The sequence below is a fragment of the Pezoporus flaviventris genome, unplaced genomic scaffold, assembly GCF_033815535.1.
Source record: "Pezoporus flaviventris isolate CSIRO_AGI_PZ_B2104156 unplaced genomic scaffold, CSIRO_AGI_Pfla_v1 ptg000007l, whole genome shotgun sequence".
Taxonomy (NCBI): Eukaryota; Metazoa; Chordata; class Aves; order Psittaciformes; family Psittacidae; genus Pezoporus; species Pezoporus flaviventris.
The window spans coordinates 89,326,531-89,346,071 of record NW_026892555.1 but is presented as its reverse complement, the minus strand read 5'-3'; the positions used below and the strand labels follow the sequence as shown (position 1 = coordinate 89,346,071).

Sequence of the window (19,541 nt, the reverse complement as noted above, 5' to 3'; positions counted from 1 at the left end):
ACGTGTGCCATAAGCATGAGAACTGTATTGTTGCTGCCTTAGGAGTGTTCTGTGTTGCAGCCTAATGTCCCTTTTAATCCTAGAAGAAGTAGGACAGGCTTTTTTTCCATATGTTTAAGGAAGAGGAATTTAATGACCCACAGGACTGGATATTTTGCAAAGTACATGCATATTCAGCAGTTTTTCTTGGTTAGGAACATGCCATTGGCATGGAAAAGACCCAGGTAATTGCTTTTGGAAGAGCATCATCTTCAACGTGAACAGAGCAAATTTTATTCTAAGCTCTGTTTTGCAGTACTGGAGTTTGAAGTAGCCTCATTACACGTTTCACCAGAGCCAAACCTGGTGCCTGTTAGCTGCTCTGCACGGATTAAGTGGTTAACAATGTTTTGAGAATGTTGGGCTAGATAGTTTGTGGGAAGACCATCTGTTTCCTTCAGTGCGTAAACACGGAAAATTGCTGGTTTGAAATGCAGGATTATTTAAGCTCAGATGACCACAGGCATTCTTAGAAGAGGTAAAAGGAAAAAGACTCCTCATGAGTTCTGCAGTTCAGTGACATTTGTTAGGAAATAAAGTCCTAAGTAAGTACCAGATGGGGCTGCTATCCCTGTTCCAGAAGTGGGATAAGGGGAACTTTTCTTTTGTAGCCACCTATTTTCTCAAGTCCATCTTCAAAACTAAACTGCCATCAAACATTCAAACCCATACAAAAATGGTTCAATGATGCTGTCAGAGGGCTGAGTATCCAATTCAGAAGGAACAAGCTCATTTAATATATTTATGGTTGAATATCCAAAATCAAAAGTTACTTCTGAAAATACCAGGCTTGGTAACTTTTTTACTTCACCTATTCAGCTACCTTTCTCTTCCTCATACAGAAGAGCAGTGCAACCACATGTCCTGGCTTCCCATATGTGGTCCTGTCTTGGGGACATGAGAGTCAGAACATGCTTCACATTTTCACTTTGCCAGTAGCATGGGTATTATATTAATTGCTGCTACAAAACCTTCACTCAAGGTATGTTTTGGTGATGAGCTGCTTCTGTTCTGAATTGACCAGGAACGAGCAGTCCAGAGGCTTGTTTAACCTCATGAAAAGTGCTGGAAGGCAAGAGGGGTTGAGATAAGCAGAGGAAACCTTCTTCTTGTACTCAGTGAGGCCAGATTAGCATTTGTAGAGGATTTTAGGATGAAATTGCTCAGAGCATGTTGTTACTGGGTAATAATCCTCCACACAGGAAAATATACTTGAGTCACTGGGAGAAAAAAGCTTTCTTTCATGTTATCAACAAACCTTGGGTGTTGCTGATTTTCTTAAAGTTGTATTTTCTGTCTTTCATATAGCTTTTTCAGAAGCCTAAAAAGGAGCAAGCATAAAAGTCTCTGATGCAGTCTTATTTGGAAAATAAATGTCAGCTTAAGTAGAGTGCACTGCTAGGTGCAGCCCTGCAGACCGGTAAGGTGTTCTGTCCACAGTCACCCATATAGGCAGGCTGTACTTATGGTGAATACCCAGAATCAGGCACTTTGCATTTTAATCTCTGACTTCCTTTAACAACAGCCGGAAACACCCAAATAAAGGATTGACCCTGCTTGACCACTACTTTGGATTTGCAACTCGGGAAAGAGTGAAAGATATAAGATAAAAAAAGTCCTGCAGTGGTGACTGAAACCAGCTTCTTTGATCTGGCCAGCCTAGCTTTAGTGTGGTTATTTAGGATTGTATCACAGCACAGTAAATAAAACCAGCAGCCTTGTAGCACTGTAAACCTTTCATACAGCAACTGGTATGTCGGCCTTTTTTTGAAAAGTGGGAAAGGTCTCTAAGGATGAGCTACAGGAATAACTGCAGCTGCATGATACTGCTCTATGCAGAATGAGGGAGGATCCCTCTGCAAATACTGGGCATGAACAGAGCTTCTTTTCCATGTATGTTCCAGGGTCCATGGTGTAAGGATATAATCTGGTTTGCCACCAGGGCTTCTTTCTACAAAAGCAAAATATCATGTTTACCTATAACAACAAGAGCAAGTGGTTTTACTTGTGCGTGCAGAGACATGCTTTAGTGGTGGACTTAGCAGTGTTCAGTTTATGGTTGGACTTGATGATCTTAAAGGTTTTTCCCAACTTTCTGTGGTTCTGTGCCTTGTTACCTGTGCTGCTCACATCAGCTCCCTTTTTTTTTTATTAGGGGCCTGCGACTTCTTTTGAGTTTGCTCATGGAAATGACTTATTTGAGCAAGGAAAGAGGTGGTGTCTTGTATCTTGTATGAACTCAGGTATGAGATGGGTAGGACAGTTACTGCTGAGTTTGTGTAAAGGCGCTTCTCTAAAGTGCTGTGCGAACCGTGGAGAACTGAGTTGCCATAAGGCCTCTGCAGGTGTTGTACATTGCTTCCATGGGCAGGACTGTAAGAAGCATCCCACATCTGAGACCTGGAGGAGATCCAGTCAAATTTTAGTCCTGCTCTGGATTTACAACAGAGTTCTGCTTCTGGGGTAGACCACAACAGAACACAGGTTTATAAAAATTTCAGTCTGAGGGACCTGTCTGTTTGGAGCCTGACACAGCCTGACTCCTGCCTTGTCCAGCTAGGTAGTGACTGGCAGGTAAAGCAGAGCCAAACTGCAACAGTCACTGGTCTTCCTGCTTCCAGGGCTGGTGTGGGGCCTCTGGCTGCCTGCCATGAACAGTCTGTTGTTTTTTTCCTTTGGGATGGTCAAGCAATTTCCTAGCATGTTAGCAAGCAGCTTAATGCCAATGTTCACAATAGCAGAACAGTTAGCAGAGATGGGCTACCCAGAGAACAGCCCTTTGCATGGTTGGTTATCCTGGAGGATCATTTTTAAACACCCAGTGACTCGTTATTGAAGCAGCACCATGGTTGTAGTTTTGGAGCCTCATGAAGGAACCTCTGAGTAAACATTGCTTAAAACCACATCCTTCAGTCCTGACTTGAAGGGGGGGTTGCAAAAAATACACAGCAAACTATGCTGGTCTGATCACAAGCCTTCATTGGCAGAAAAGCATGAGGAAGCAATGTTGAGATAAGTTACAAGTTTCTTGGGCAAACAAAATAATCCCAGAATTATGTGAGAGTGGCCTGGGAAGGGTAATGTCTGGAGTGATTCATTATGGGCAGCTTCCAGTAATTTAAGAACTTTCTCACAAGTTCTGTCTTTTACATTGCAGAAGATGACTCTCTGGGAGAGGAAGGGCCTGTCATAAATTCAGTACATTTTTAGATTCTTTTTTAAAATCTGGTATGTATGTAAACTCTAGTAATCCCACATCCAGTCCAGCCAGAGTTCTCTCATGGGCAGCAAACTGACCCAGTGCTCTGGAGGCCATACTAGTTCCAGTTCCTGTCTTCTGATGCTAATTCAAGGAAATACAGTAACAAAACCCACTGTCTTCCTGTGCCTGCCATACATGGATGCTCCTTCCTCTCTTAAAGCACATGCAGTCAACACAGTGGCTGGCATTACCAGGCACGCTGCCTTAGGCTGCTCACATTGAATCAGTGTATGTACTGTATACTGGAATGGCAGTCATCTCGGGGAGGGTGTCTGTGGAAATCAAGTGTTTGTTTCACAGTACAGGGACAGAGATTACACAGCAATATTTGGGCAGCAAGTAAAAAGAAGAGGGAAAGCCTGTGCTGTTAACATAGCAGAGAGGAGGTAGCAGGTTGGCATCAAGGACTTTCGCTGCAGACCTCAATCAAGCAAAACTCAGTGTAAAATCTGACCAGGATGCTAAGATTCCTTACAGCAAAAACTGTTACATGATCTTTACTGAGCATTTGGGCAGAAACTCTGTTGTACATCTTGCATACATTTCTGAAGACAGGTAGCTCTGGTACAGAATACTCCTCAGCTGAGTACAAAGACACATCGTGTACAGGCCTATATAATTTGCCATTTTATGCCTTCAGGTTACAGTATTTTTATTTTTTCTTAGAGCTAAGTAGCACCAGCAGAGGTTAAGATGTCAGCATTTCCACTATAAACACAGCTCTTTCTTGGGGTTAGGTAACATTTCTTTTATACCACACTATACTGAAACTCTGCCATGCAGATGCTGTCCAGCACATAAGGTATTTATTTTTCACCAAATTTTATTTGAAGTCATTATAGTAGTTAATGGTTTAGAAAATGACCAAAAAAAAAAAAATGTAAATTCTAACCACCTTTTTTTTTCCCAGAAGCTCTTCTCGCATTATATACTTCAAGAATGGCTTAGCCACCAATATAGACAAACCAGAGACAGCAAAGTTGAATGTCCTGCTTTGAACGGTTTAAGCATAGCCTTTCTATGTAAAGAATTTCCAAGCCACAGCTCACACTCAGTTATTCAGGATGTTATGCTAATGTCCTGTGGAGCACAGGAACATAGATGTCCTGCCAGAGTAGGTGGGAAATACCTCCACAGTCAAAGGAGTAGATTCCCAGAGCCTGAGCATAGTATTTTACACCTCTGTCAGTGAGGATACTCAACACCTCAACAGGATCAGCGTATACATAGCCCTTATCTCAGTGAGTGGGTGATGCAGCTGTCACTTCATGTTGTCTGTGCTAATAGGCAGTTAGTGGAAAGAAGGGACCAAGCTCCCTTCGACCTGCTGGAGAATCTGCGCATGACAAATAGAAGATACTGTAGCACTAGCAAGCAGCTGTGTCAGAACTGGTCTGGAAGGAGAAGATGGTGCATTTATAGCTTCTAACAATCGTTTTGCAGCATTCAACTGTCAGAAGTATATGTAGGCTTGTGTCACTAACATTGCTACATAAAACATAAATGTTAATAGTACTGGATTGTTTATACCCTGTGTAGTTACAGAAAAGAACATGGCAAGATCCTAAAAGACTTACGTTTCCTCTTTTTCTTTTATCTCACAGGTAATAACTCCAGTCAGGTCAGGACAAGGTTATGTTTATGAATTCCCTTCAAAATACCAGAAGGATACCTATGATATCCCCCCGGTTCGCCCTCTCCAAGGGGTAGGTACCAATAAAACTGCCAACAGCACTGACAGGGCACAAAAGGTGATGAATGTTTACCAGAAGTTTATGAGCAAAGCAAGTTCTCTCATTTCAGAGATAAAATATGTTTTAATTAAATACTGTGGCTTATTCACAGAGTGCAGAAGTATTTCAAAGTTGTATTTGATGTTGACTAAGATTTGGCAGCACACCAAACATGAAAATCCCATTTGTTCTCTGTGTTTTGATCAAAGAGTGTATCTAAACAGAATAAACTTGCTGCCTAGGGACACTTTTTTTTCCCCTTACTTTGTTGTTAGTTGACAGTAATTCACTCAGTAAGGGTAAAATCATTGCCTAAATGAACAGCTGCTATGCAGGGAGGTTTTTTTTCACCACATATCTACTGCACCATGTCACTGAACTTGAAATACATCTTTGTTCAGGGGAACACCCTTAGCATTCAGTCCTTAAGATTACTGCCCTCGGGAACAACACTGAAACCCTTTAGTACATACAAAAAACTGACACCAAATGCTGGGAAGTCTGGGTTAAGAGACCTTCAGACAGTGGCCTTAGACTTCATGCAGAACCCACTGTAGTGTAGGACATGCCACCAAGTGAAACACTTGAAACATCTGACAGCTGCACTCTCTGCTAGCAGCAGCTTACACTGCACCCAGTAAAGCAGATGGTTGATGCTGATAGGGACAGTTTTAGCTTCAGAGAGTTTGGTGTGTACTAGTATAAGCGTATTCCTCAACCCCTCTAAATCTCAATCAGTAAGAGTGTGATCAGTTCTGGTCACATGAGTATAGTGCTTCCCTGTTCACCCCAACAGGTATCTGTAATAGACTGGCCTTGATGTAACTCTCAGGATGGAAGTCAGCTGTGTTGACTGTGATGACCTCTCCAACCTGGCATCCACACAATTTCCCACCTAGCTAAGTGCATTTCTTCCCAGCTGTCTGAAATAGCAGGCAAATCCAAGCAGCTTTCCCATATGAAAGTTGAAGGCTGTTTAAGAGGAAATACAGAAACCAAGAGAACTTGTCTGAGATTAGAGCTTTCCTGAGGTGACTTCTTTCTGTAACAAATTTATTCTTTCTTTAGATATATGACATTCCCCCCACATCAGTTAAGGGGCCTGCACTTCCAGTTCCCATGGGAGAAGCAAAATCCTTAGGAGTCTATGACATACCACCTGCCAAAGTGGTAAGTATTATACTGTTTCCACAAGACCTGTACTTTCATGTCTGATCGAAGACATATTTAAAGAAGAGTTTCCTGAAGGAAAAGGAGATTCAAAGATTTCCTTAGGTTTTTAAACTGTTAAAACTGGTAAAGTGAAGTACTGCATCAACATTATTAATGTTAGAGTGTGAATTGATAATTAGACCTACATTATCTTTGTGGCAGCATGCTGCCTTTTTCAATTTTGCTGCTTATGAGAATTTGCAGCAAGGTAAATGTTAAAACGTGAGATACTAAAATGGGTGCTCAAACTCAGGATAAGTAACTGAATTTTATGAAAGTCAATAGCAGATCTTCCATCCCATCATTTTATAGGCCATATGGAAGATGTAAAATACTTTACTATTCTAGCCAAAGGTTTCATGGTTTGCTTTCTGTGAATCAGGTCTATGGAACACATCCATCTGCATGCCGAGACGATGCAGGCCTGCGGGAAAATGGGCAGGATTTTTCATCTGCAGTGGGCCACAGTGCAAGACCAGAAGGAGTATATGATATTCCTCCTCCCATCACCAAAGCAACTGGAAAAGAACTTAGTAAATTTCCTCCTGAGAGCCTTTTATTGTCGGATGGAGTGCCACAGAAACATGGTGTTTATGACATCCCTATGAACCATCAAAACCATTTTCTTGGGCAGCAAATTGCACCTCAAAAAGATGTTTATGATACCCCAAGGGGAGTTGCATTCCCAGGACAACAGACAGGACTCAATGAAAGTCTCATCTCAGAAGGAAGAGAAGGTGTATATGATGTGCCACCACCAGTCCTCCAAGACACTAAAGGCTTACAGGATGTGACTGATGGGATAAATAGGTTGTCTTTCTCCAGCACAGGAAGCACAAGGAGTAACATGTCCACATCCTCAACAACATCAAAAGACTCTTCTTTCTCAGCATCAACTGCACAGGACAAAAGATTAATCCTTGATCCAGACACTGCTATAGAGAGGCTTTATTGTCTCCAGCAGATGGTGGAGACAGCTGTCAATAACCTTATGGTTTTTGTGACAGCAGACTGGCGATCTTACGGGTATATGGAGAAACACATCAATGAAATCCACACCGCTGTGGATAAGGTAGAGCAGTCGCTGTTGGAGTACCTCCAGTTTGCAAAAGGATCAGCAGCAAATGCTTCCTGCCTGTCCGAGTTCAGCCTCCTTAACAAAATGAGGAGGGAGGTGCAAAGGCTGGAGGACTCTCACCAGATCCTTACCCAAACCAGTCACGACTTGAACAGCTACAACTGGTCTTTGAATGTTCTAGCTGTCAACAGACTGCAGAGCAAGTGTGATGACTTGGATCGGTTTGTAATGGTGGCGAGGACAGTCCCAGACGATGCCAAGCAACTGACCACTACCATCAGCGTCAATGCAGAGATGCTCTTCAAACAGGCACTGAGCAGCTCACGTTTCAAAAACATACCAGAGAGTATCACAAACATTCCTGACTATGTTTATGATAATCCTCATATGCAGCGTCATGGAGAAAAAGCACAGAACCACTGCACTTCCCTTCCTCCACTCCTGAATAAAGGTCAGCACCCTCACAATACTACCAGTGAGAGCTCAGAAAAGAGCTGGATGGATGACTACGATTATGTTCACCTGCAGGTGGGTAAACCTAATGTCATGTTCTGCACAAGGTCAACTCAGAGTTGTCTGTGCTTTCCTGTGTTTGCAGGAAAGTAGCAATCAGATTGTCATGCTAATGAATATTGAAAAGTAGTTTCAGCAGGGCAAACACTTCCTCACAGATAAGACTGTTGTATACATGATAGTGATAGCCTTTTTCTCTGCCACACAATCCTTTTCTTTGAACTGATAGTAGTGCACTAACAGTGAAAAAGCCAATACAAAGAAGCCTGTTATTTGACCTATGAGTTGCCATTTAGCTCAGGAGGTTTTGATTTAATAGTGTTTTATGTTATGCAAAACAGGGGAAAGAAGAGTTTGAAAGGCAACAGAAGGAGCTGCTGGAAAAGGAAAATATCATGAAGCAGAGCAAGATGGAGCTTGAGCACCATCAGGTATGTTTGCTTGAGTGCAATAACAACTTTAAAATGCAGTGTTCCTTGCACATAAGGAGTAATGGTCAAGTAAAGCAGGAGGGGCCCTTCCCTTAGCAGTGAGCATCGTGGCTGTGAGGTGTGCATGAGTGCCAGCACATGCAGTTGGAAAGTCCCAGGTGCTAGACTGTGAAGATGGCAGGTATTAGGCCTTGACTAAACAGCAGCTCCTGGTTAGTTTCTTTCAAAGTGGAATTTGTGCCTGTCAGGCTCTACCATTAATGGATCATCAACACAAAGGACAAGGACATGCACTGTCATGCTCCAAATGGGAAATGGTGAGCATCAAGATTTTAGCACCTTCCTGGCCCTGTGCATCTGTGTCAACAATTCCTTATGGCAAAGAAATCTTAAGTATTAACCCCAGAGTAGCCATTCTGCAGATCAGCATCTCTGCCCGCGTCATTTCCTTTTTGCCACTTCGTAATTGAGTGTAAGCACAGACACAGCTCTCTGTTTAAAACATTTCTTGTGGCAGGTATAAGCCTTCCCCTTGAAAACAATTTCTAACCATCTCAATTTAAGAGACTAATTATTTTTTATACAATGCACCACTGTGGTGGGCCCAGTGCATACATATAATAAAAGGCATTCTATGTCTTAAAAGTTTACCACAGAGGAGAAACAGACTTCTGCAATGTCTCACAGTGGGTCAGTCACAAAGCCAGCTGGAGAACATGGCTTTCTTGACCTGCAATCCAGTGCCTTAGTCACTGCACCACACTGCATACACGTGCTGAATATGCCTGCACATCTGTTCAGTGAACATCAATAGCATCAACTTAAATACTGTGCTTAACATAAATGCCAAAAAGTAGGTCATGTGAGATTGAGAGCTATCACATTGCCCTCGTATTAATTCTTCAATGACGTTTTTGCCATGTCTTATGGCAGAAAATTGTACAAGCAATGCAGAGGTGAGAGTTAAATGTTTGTCATCTCAAAATCCCACAGAGATGGCAGCTTTTTAAAGATTGTGTAGGAGTTGTTGCCACTTGGATCCATCTCTCTCACTTGTGATTTCAGAACATTCCAAGTGAGCAGCAGCCTGTAAATTCATGAGGCTTTGTGCTTTGGGGTTTCTTATGCAAATAGAGTATTTTAGATGTTTTTTCTCATCTGAACTCTGTGTGTTTGGATTTATGGTAACCAGAGTGCTTGATTACCCCTCACTCTCCAAAATAAAAGATCTTAGAAAACATAATACTACTTTTTATTTATCACAGGTCAGTCTAGGATACCCAGGAGTACCCCGAGGCATAAGGTGAAACTGTAATACGTAACACAACATCTTATGTGAATATTCTCTGAGGAGAATTTTTAATTTGCCTTTCAGATCAATCAGTTTCAACGTCTGGAGCAAGAGATCACAAAGCCAGTAGAGAATGACATCTCAAAATGGAAGCCACCTCAAGCTCTCCAAACTGCAAACAGTGCTGCCACCTCCCGTGACAGCCAGCTGCTTTTGTTCTATTCTGACCAATGTGAGACTCACTTCAACTCCCTCCTAAATGCCATCGATGCCTTTTTCAGTTGCATCAACACTTCTCAGCCCCCCCGGATCTTCGTGGCTCACAGCAAATTTGTCATTTTGAGCGCTCACAAACTTGTGTTCATTGGGGACATGCTCACGAGGCAAGTGACGACTCAGGACATACGCAACAAAGTGATGAACTCCAGCAATCAGCTGTGTGAACTGCTGAGGAGTGTGGTTCTGGCTACCAAGACGGCTGCCTTGCATTACCCCAGCACAGCAGCCCTGCAGAAGATGGTGGACCAAGTGACAGAGCTGTCGCGTCACGCACAGTTGTTCAAACTCTCGCTGGTCCAAATGGCATCCTTATAAGATTCTGTAGAGCCCAGTCCGTGAGCGGCAGAACAGAAGAGCAAACTGGAGCTATTTTTGTGTAAATGTTATCATTTATTTTTTTAGATTTTATTAATGGAATATTTTAAATACATTCTTACGTGTTAGAGAATTTAATGAAATCAGGGATCTGGGAGTGTATCTGGTTCTGTATTATGTTTCTAATACACATTTAGGTTTGTATACACTGCATATATGTATATGTTGCTGTGTTCCCTAAAACATCAGTTAAGCACCTTAAAGATTATGTGTCGGGTAAGCAGCATGCATCTTTTGTATATACTGCCTGTTTCCTCAGTATATTTGTTAACTGGATGCTGCACTCCTCTTGTTTCATTCCGTCTTGATTTTGGCACATGGACTTGGTTGTGAAACCTACTTGTACCAATCCACGAAGCAAGTGTAATGGTTCTCATAGAACTCTGTTCCCTTCTTAGAAGTTACTTTCTATAGGTTAATGCCATGAAATTTAACTCTCCTCTAGCTGTCACTGTACCGCATTCAATCATTCTGACTGGCATATATGCACAACTGCAAAAAGCAACACTCCAAGCATGGCATACAGCATTTTGAAGAAAAGCTTTTTTAGGCCATGTAAGAAACAGAACCTTCTAAGGAGGAAGGCAGAATCATATATATTTAGTATCTTACAGCATTCAAATTTCACTGTTTCTAATAACTGCAACATGGGATTTCAAAAAGCGGATGGATTCCCAGCAAGGTAAATTCATACATGTTTACCTTATATGTCCTTGCATTGGCAATTAGATTTAACAGGCTCAAAAGCCTTACTGTTCACAGACTCAAGAGTTATCCTAAAAGCATCCCAGAATCCATTGGACTCATCTCATCTTTGAGGCTGCAGATGAGCAACGTCTCAAAATACTAGTCCCTTCCAGAGGGATTAACATACAAAATGTAATTCCTATGGAAAGAAAACAGCTTGATTTGAAATAACAGATAAGCATCTCTATAGCATATATACAATGTAATGAAGAAATAGCACTTATTTTTGTAGGACACATTCTTGGGAATTAGTTGCATCTGTTGGAATTCAGACTTCCATTCACCTATTAGGTGCTTTTTTTCACCCCAAATTCTGTTGCATAGGTGCTGATCCTTCTGCACTACACTGTTGCTAAAAATGACCTCTGTTTTAATGGGGCCATTCCATCAGTAAGTACACACAATCCCACACAGTAATTTTCAATTTAAACCTTAAAAATTGTTAGCAGATTGGTAGACTGCATTAGAAATGTCATATATGCTGGCTGCTCCAAAACACACGTAGGCTTATTTGTCTCAGTTGCCTTTTGTGAACCCCTTAAGAATAAATCAGAATGCCATTTACCCATGGCCCTCAGACTAGAAACGAAGCTTCAATAGCTCAGGTAAATTCCAGGTGATTCTGGCATTTTTAAAGCAGAAACACTACACTCCTTGAGTAATTCAAGATAGTCCCACATTGATGTATTCTGAGCATTCACATCAGCAAATGGATCACTGGTGGCACCTCAAGAACAGGCATTTTGGCCTAACTTCTCACTTCCTAGTTTGTATCCGAACACGTGCCTTACTGAAACAGGATTTGTTGTCTTACATAACAAAACCATTTCAGCAGCATATGAAATCTTGCAGCCTTAATGTATTGTTTCAGAGCGAAGACTCTTCTTAGCAATCTTAATGTCACACTTCTAGAGTCTGCCCAACGTTCCTGGAAGGGCAGCAGGAGCCAGCACAACCTCAGCTGGCCCAGAATAGGCTCCAGTGCCTGGCTATGGTGTAACATCTAGAAAGTGCAGTTATGCTAATGGTAACCGATAGCCAGTTGCCGAAAAGCAATCCACCTGAACCTGTTTTGTACTAGTATTGTTTGGGATTCTTTTGGATTTCTTTATCCATTGTTTGTTTTTTTTTTCACTGTGTATTATTAGAAAGTGAAAAAGTGTTTTGAAGCTTAGTGGTTATGTTGATAGTTTGTGCTTTCAAAAGGAGAACCTTTATTGCAAGCCTGTATTACAGTTTGTTATCTTGTAGAGAGTCATTTTAAAATGATTAAATGACTAGCTTTTTATATAAAAAAGGTAACACTTGGTCTTATTTTTTCTTGTTTTCAGAGTTCTCTCAGCATATTGAAAGGAAGTATTAGCAAGGAGCAATATTATCAAAGCCATTCTAAAATGAGGGGTTCGCTTTCTGTCTTTGCAGTGATCACTGCTTATAGGGTGAAATGAGAACTTGAGGATATGAGAGGAGGGGACAGACAGTTTCTCTGCCTGTCTAGAAGAAGTAGTTGAAGCATTTATCCAACTCAGATACACAAGGGATCAAGTCTGAAATACAGTCATCAGTGTCTATGCTTCTGCCCCATTGCCAGCATCTGTTCCTGCTGTATCCCAGACCTCCTCACCATAGCATCAGCACTGGTCCTTGAGGTGAACGGGGCAGTTCCTCTCAACACAGTCCCTCAAGAAGGTGGGGTGGCAGGACATGGATGTGACTGTCCATGCAGTATGGCCTGCTCCCCGACTCCAGCATTTACTGGAGAAGCCATGATCCACAAGGGAACCAGTAGAACAACTTTACTTAGTGTAGCTACCCTCCCCTCCTTCCCAATGCTGAGAGCACCTCTCTTCTACTACACGTCAAGTTGAGCATTATCTGGGAGTGGGTTCCATCCAAAACAGCCAAGCATTCAAGGATCACAGAGCATTTCCCATCAGTTACTGTCCCATTTCACTGTTGCCAAGGCACTGCCCTACCTCCTGTTGAACACCCTGGGTTTGCAAGGAGCAGAAAAAGGGGCTGGGACTGGCTCCATGCTTAGGCCAGTTCTCAGCCGCTGTAAAAGACAGTCCTGCTGGGGAGTTAAGTACAGAGCAAGCCTTGAGAGCAATGTGCCTGGTTTGGCTTGTGTGTACCAAGGGGGCAGCTGGTGATGCAGGGCTGCTTCCCGAAAGTGCTTTGTTTATTCCTCTGCTAAATTTAAAAAGGTCAGCTAACAACAAAGCAGGGACTGGACACCCAAAACGGTTTAGAAGAGAAACCAGAGCCTCTTTGCTCCCCTCCCTGAGCCACAGCGTCCCTATGCAGTTGCCAAGAAGCTGCTGCTGTTTGGCAGCCAAGTCAATGGCCAGTGTGAAATGACTGTCTGATGTGGAAGTCTGCCTCACTAATGGCAAATGTGACCATGCTTGGATCCCTACTCCAGACAGTCAGCAGCCTGACCTCAGAGGAGACACCTTCCCATGGCATTGCCTCTGGGGAGCTGCTGGCTTCAGAGCAGGGTGCTTTTCATCCCATCACCTTCCAGGTCAGTGGCTAGGACCACTTGAGGATGGCCTCCCAGAGCAAAGGATCAGCAAGGAAAGTTTCACAGAATCACAGAATGGTTTGGGTTGGAAGGGACCTTAAAGCGCATTCAGTTCCAACCTCCTGCCATGGGCAGGGACACCTTCCAATAGACCAGGTTGCTCAAAGCCCTGTCCAACCTGGCCTTGACCACTGCCAGGGATGGGGCAGTCACAGCTTCTCTGGGCAACCTGTGCCAGTGCTTCACCAGTAAAATTTCAGGTCAAACCATCAGGGAATAGCTGAGCATGAACACTGATGTCTGTTGCAGAGCCATCCTCTTTAGCCTGGCATGGCAGCAGAAAACCAGGAGTTGGCAGTTCCACAGCAAGAAGTGAGGAGACAAAAGCTCCTTGGGCCTCCCAATAAACCCATGTCTCCACCTCAACATGGTCTTGGCTCACAGTTACTGTAGGTTTCTGAGCAGAAGTGAAATGCTCAGAGAGGCAATGCTGAGAGGAATGTGACTTTCCCACCTCTCCTGGGGTTTAACTTGCAATAGTAACCTCCTCACAGGAGTTTGTTCTTCAGTTCTCTTTTCAGCAGACAGCATCACGCTAGGTTTAACCAAGAACGGACCTGCTGTTTGCTTTCTTGTTTCTACACCTCCCTGAGTATTTACCCTCAGCCCTGCACTCCCACAAGTCAAAGTCCATCAAGTCAGAGTTCCTTGCAGGAGTCTGCCTTGTTGCTGCTGACCTCTGCATGAGTTCCCATGCAAAGCCCCGTGCCTGGGAAACCTGCACCCACAGAACTGCAGCTGCAATGGATTCAGTGTATGTACTGCCTGCCTTACAGGGGTTTATTTTCCTCTGCTGAGCACCAAGAGATGGCACCTTTTTCTGTCCAAGCAGCAATTCGACAGATCAGGCTGACTTCAGCACAAACAGAACGGGGGAGCCCAAAGCATCAGCTCTACGGATGATATATAAAGCTCAGCACTTCCGCAATGCACTCCCTCAGCGATGCAGCACAAGCAGCCGCAGCCACCTCCGCACACAGTGGGCTCCCAGAAGGTTGCACATACCACAGGCCCAAATAAAAACCACAATTCCCTGGTTCCATGCACACTCACACCCATGGGGCATCAGCTTCACCAGCCAACGGAGGGGTGTTACAACCTTGCTGGTGATGGGAGGCTTGTCCCCTGAGATCAGGGGGACTTCTTTCTCCTTCCCTATAATTTCCCTTAATTACAGAAGCAGTGATCAGAGCTGCAGGAAACCAAGTCCAAGAGGCACTTCATAGCTTCCTACTTTGCTAGCTTTATCTTGCTGAACATTGCAGCCAGGGCTACACAAACCGTTGCCAACCAGGAAAGCGCAGTAACAGTGTCCCAGAAGCATCTGCTATTTATATAAAGGCAGACTTAAGCATAGTTAAATGAAGGTTATAGTGAAGGACAAGCAATAAGGCTGAAACAGGAGAGCAGAGAGAATGGGAAAGAGCAGATAAAAGCCTTCTCAGGCTTTAGATGGTCTTGCAGAAAGGAATCAAAGTATATTTTCAAACTTTTTGTGCAGCTAGAAGGCTCCAGGGCATTTCCCTGCGCAGTGATTGAAGTCCGCCTTTATTCCCAGCTAAGCTCAAAGATAAAAAGCCACAATGGTGAGTGCCCATGAACATGAATGGACTTCTACTGTGTTTTCACCCTGTGTTTTGTTTTTATGAAGGATGGTAGGAGCAGCCCACCCACCTTTGATCTCAGGAGGCAATTTGAGCTGGAAACAGGTACCTGTGATTAGTGTGCACTCCACAATGGGGGAAGTTGACTTGCCTTTCAAAGTAAATTATTTTTTGATAAATGAGAACAAGCACATGTGCTCGGCAGTGACTGACCTGCCATTATTTTCAGGCCCCACTGCCCAAGACACAGCTTTCGGTTGTCCACTTGCAGATTTACTTAAGGAATGAGCACAGCCCTGCTGCCAACCAACATCACTTTTGTAGGCAGTGCTACAATGACCAAAAGAACATTCCTAGAGCAGGGCTGCACCTCATCAGGATGCAGGACCCACCATTTCCATCCTCCAGCAGCAGTAGGTGTGGAGCTGCCTCTGCACACTGAGAAGTTGAGGTGGAAATCCACACATCCCACAAACGTGGGCATTACACAGAAACACAGCTCCATCTGAGGAGCAAAGCTGCTGAAGAAACCGAGATACACAAATGAAAATGCTTATTTCTTCTCCATGAGGAGGGTGATGCCCACAAGTGCTCTGTGTTGGATTAGCCCATCTCTGCTCCCAGTGTGAGACACCCCAGATGCAATTGCTCGTGCCTACCTAACAAGACATCATACAAGATATCTTCAGGGTCCCTTTCAAACTGAATAGAGACCAAGTCATATGATCAAGTCTACTTTAGGATGCAATAAACCCTCTCTAGGCTCCAACGATTAGGTCTCCTTAGGTCTTCATGAGCAACCAAGTAGCTCAACTGCAAATAATCATATCATAGCCTCCTAAATTTTGAGGATGATTAATCCTATCCCCAGACCCTAACACCTGCCTCCTGAAACTTGGTGTGGCCACATACATGGTTCAGGTCACAGCCAGAACACTAAAGCACCTTAGAAACTCATGGACTCCTCTTGGTCTATCAAGCTTGAAGATGGTATTGGTACCATCAAAGCACTGGTCCCAAGGGTTCAGCAAGCCAAAGGAGTGCTGGAGCCTGAGCCTACGAATGTCACAGCCCACATCCAAGCTGAATCCTCCCAGTCCAGCCACTTCCCAGGCTATGGGATCAGACCTGACTCTGAAGTCCCATTGACCAAAATGTGCCCTGTGCCAGGGAAAAGCACAGAGGTAGCTCACATCTCTGTGCCTCCATTCTCCCAGCAGTTCTCTTATCAGCTCTGGGCTCACAGCAGCAGAGAGCCCAGTTCGTTACAGAGGGCTTACTTAGGAGCTCCCACCCTGAAGGTATTTCTGAGTTGCGTTGTCCATCCTTGTGAGAGGGCAGAGAAACACAGGAGTCAGGACAGGAAAATCAGGCAGATGTTCTTTGAGTCACAAATACGGTTGCTCAGCAGATGTTTAGCTCCCTCCCAATAAGCAATCCCATATACATCCCTGCCTTGCTGGAAAAACATAATAACACAGTTTCAAACACTCATTTACAGGAAGAGCATGTGCCAGATGCAGAGCTAAGTAATTGCACATCCGGAGCAGTTGACTAGACAAGATACTCCCAAGCTACTCCTGTACCACAAATCAACTGCGCTGCCGTCGGAGAAAACAAAGCGCACCTGCTTTCAGACCAGCACAATAATACCAGACCATTACCGTGCAAAACAGACTCCTGCAGTTGACCAGTGTTCCAGCAGATTAACCTGCCCCAGACTGTGCTGTCATAGGGATAAACTGCACAATTCATGTACTTCACGTGGAGTCATTACATCTCATCAGCTACTTGTCAGAGGGACAGAGCTATAGATACCTTTTTCTACTTGGAGTCCTACAGTAGGCCAATAGCACAGGAAAGTGTGGCATCTCTTCCACAGCAAACCCAACAAAGCTTTTGGAGCAACTGATCCAATCAACTGAACGAGGAATAACTTCGGCAGAAAATGCCAATCTCTTCTTCCAGGCAAGGCAACGGAGAACAAAACCTCCGTACCCTGTGAACGTTGCTCAGTTTCACATCCTTAGAAACAAAACCAATCAAGTAGTGAAGTGAAATAGCATTTGCTACCTGAAAGCATCCATGGATTCCCAGGAGGAAAGTGTATGACAAGGAACCAGAGGAACAATTCAACAAGCTCCCATTCCATAAGACTGCTTCTTTACCACAAGCTTTATGCACAGAAAAGCAACAGCTGTGACCCCATCACCAGCTGAGATGCATCTATTTTTAAAGCCCACTCAATGCACACAGCAGTGAGTCCTCCAGGCCTGATAAGCCTTTAGTCCTGGCATTTTAACACAAATTAAAAGGGAGGGAAAAAAAGGCTTCCTAAGCACTACCTTTTGCACAAGCAGGAGCTAATTAGCTTTTCACGTCTCTATCAGCCCGCCAATGTCTAAGAAGGTAAGAGCTGCCCCATTGGATCAGGCCATGGTGCGCACAGCTTCATACTCAACAGGGGCAGATGTGCACATTCAGGGTAAACTCACACACCCGACTCTTCCTATTGCTCACAATCATTTCACCTGTTAGGAAATACTGCCTTGCCTATATCTCTTATTACCCTGTGAACTTGGGGTTTGCCCATGAATATCTCCATCAGAAAAAAAAACAAAACAAACCCAAACAAAAACCCACCTAAAAGACGAAAATCACAAAGCCAACCAATTTCTTAAGCTGCTCTTCACAATGTTACAGTGTGCTTGTAACCCTGCGGCAAGGAGTCGCAAAGCAGGTCATCCGCACTGGCCCCGACGGTCCGTCCACTTTTCTCCTGCAAAGCGGGCTTCTACCCGCAAAGCTTGCAGGCCCGTGCCATCTAGTGGTGACAAGCCAGCGCCAACGATGCCTTCGTACCCAACTTTGATGCTGAAACTTCCCAGGGTTTCAGACTGGATCTGTACTGTGAGAAATTCACCACTTTAAGCAGCCAGACTGGGAAAAAGTGCTTTCCCCATCCATGACATCACTCCAGAATTCAGGAGAAACATGAGGACATCCTGGAAGCAGGGACAAGGAAAAGCGAAATCAAGTCTGCCCTCAGTATGAGAATCCTTCGGAAAGTGTAAAAATGAAGGCTGCAGTGTCATTGCTAATACTTAAATGTCACAATCATTAAACCTTGTGATTCTGGAAAATAAAGAGGCCAAAACAGAAGGTCAGTAGAAGACCTGCAACTCAGAGCCACAAAGTGAAATTCCCAGCCCCTTGGCATGCCCCTCCACTGCTCTGGAGGAAGGATGAGCATTTTCCCACGTGGAAGCAGTACCTGCGCTGGGTGTTTGCGAACGTGCCTGCACCCCACCAGCAGCAGAGGTCGATCAGAACAGCCCTGTTCCTGGAAGGACAAAGGTGAGGTTGTGCCAGGGTCAGAAGTCACCACAGATGTGGTGCTGTCCAGCCACAACAGCAAGACGGCTTCAGGGGGTTTCAGCGTTGGAAAAACACAATCGATGCTGCAGACCTGGTGTGCCTGAGCTAAGAGCCACCCATTTGTGCCTTGCAGCACCAAGCTCAGCCCTCTCACAACTGGCTCAGATCCCTAGGTGGTATCTCATGTGTCCTCTAGAACATTCTCAAAGCAGTGTCTCACGGAACTTGAGGGTAGCAACTCTTTACATTATCAAAAGACAAAACCACTCATGTTGGAAATGAATGGTGTGCAAGAGATGTATTCTGACACATTCTGCCGGGGCAAGGATGTTGCCTGACATGTTTAAACAGGACAAAGCTAACAGATGGTCAGCTGGCACCGAAGGGCTGATTTGAAACACAGGAACTGCGATTAACTCAAAACGAGCAGGAAGTTCTCAGAACAACAGAAGGCTCCTGATTAGGTCCTTAAATAAGCAGCAGGGCACTGTGCTAGAAAGTTCAAGACTGACTGAAATAAAAACCCATAACGTAGCCCCAGTAGTTCAAGCCAGAACTGGTGTTATTTGTTAACACACACGTATTTGCTGAGAGGAAGCTTTCAACTCCCCACACAAGAAGTTAAAATACTCTGGCACAGAGGAGAGGAAATTGATGTGACTTACAGCAAGCTATCCTCCTCTACAGTGGTTCTGAGGACACAGGTTACATGTACCTTCCTACTTGCAAGCTCTGCAGTCATCTGCATAGAAGGCTGAAGTTTCAATGGGGTGAGGGTAGAAGCCAGATGCAGGAATTGTGCAGCACACAGCCCCGGGCACCAGGAATTCACAGGTAAATACCTCTCAGGCCACAGCTCTCTCATACAGAATACCTTCTTTTTACCCTTTCGAGTTCAAGGACACTGCCAGCATTCAGGATGAATCCCTGTGGCAGCAGACACAAACTGTGCTAGCAGAGGGAGGTGCATCACAAACACAATGGGTGACAACCTTCAAGGATATGGCAGAAC

The 19,541-nt window shown here is 44.1% G+C and overlaps 1 protein-coding gene across 1 annotated transcript in view; it reads left to right on the top strand.

The window, feature by feature from the left end:
• The window catches only part of NEDD9 (neural precursor cell expressed, developmentally down-regulated 9), a 38,638-nt gene extending 26,381 nt beyond the window's left edge, over positions 1 to 12,257 (top strand). Inside the window, exons 3-7 of the mRNA XM_061449457.1 lie at positions 4,906 to 5,007; positions 6,103 to 6,204; positions 6,629 to 7,852; positions 8,179 to 8,268; positions 9,644 to 12,257. Of these exons, the coding sequence (XP_061305441.1) occupies positions 4,906 to 5,007; positions 6,103 to 6,204; positions 6,629 to 7,852; positions 8,179 to 8,268; positions 9,644 to 10,153 (2,028 nt within the window). The 3' untranslated portion in view covers positions 10,154 to 12,257. The remainder of the gene's footprint in view (positions 1 to 4,905; positions 5,008 to 6,102; positions 6,205 to 6,628; positions 7,853 to 8,178; positions 8,269 to 9,643) is intronic.
• The last annotated feature ends 7,284 nt before the right edge of the window (positions 12,258 to 19,541 follow it).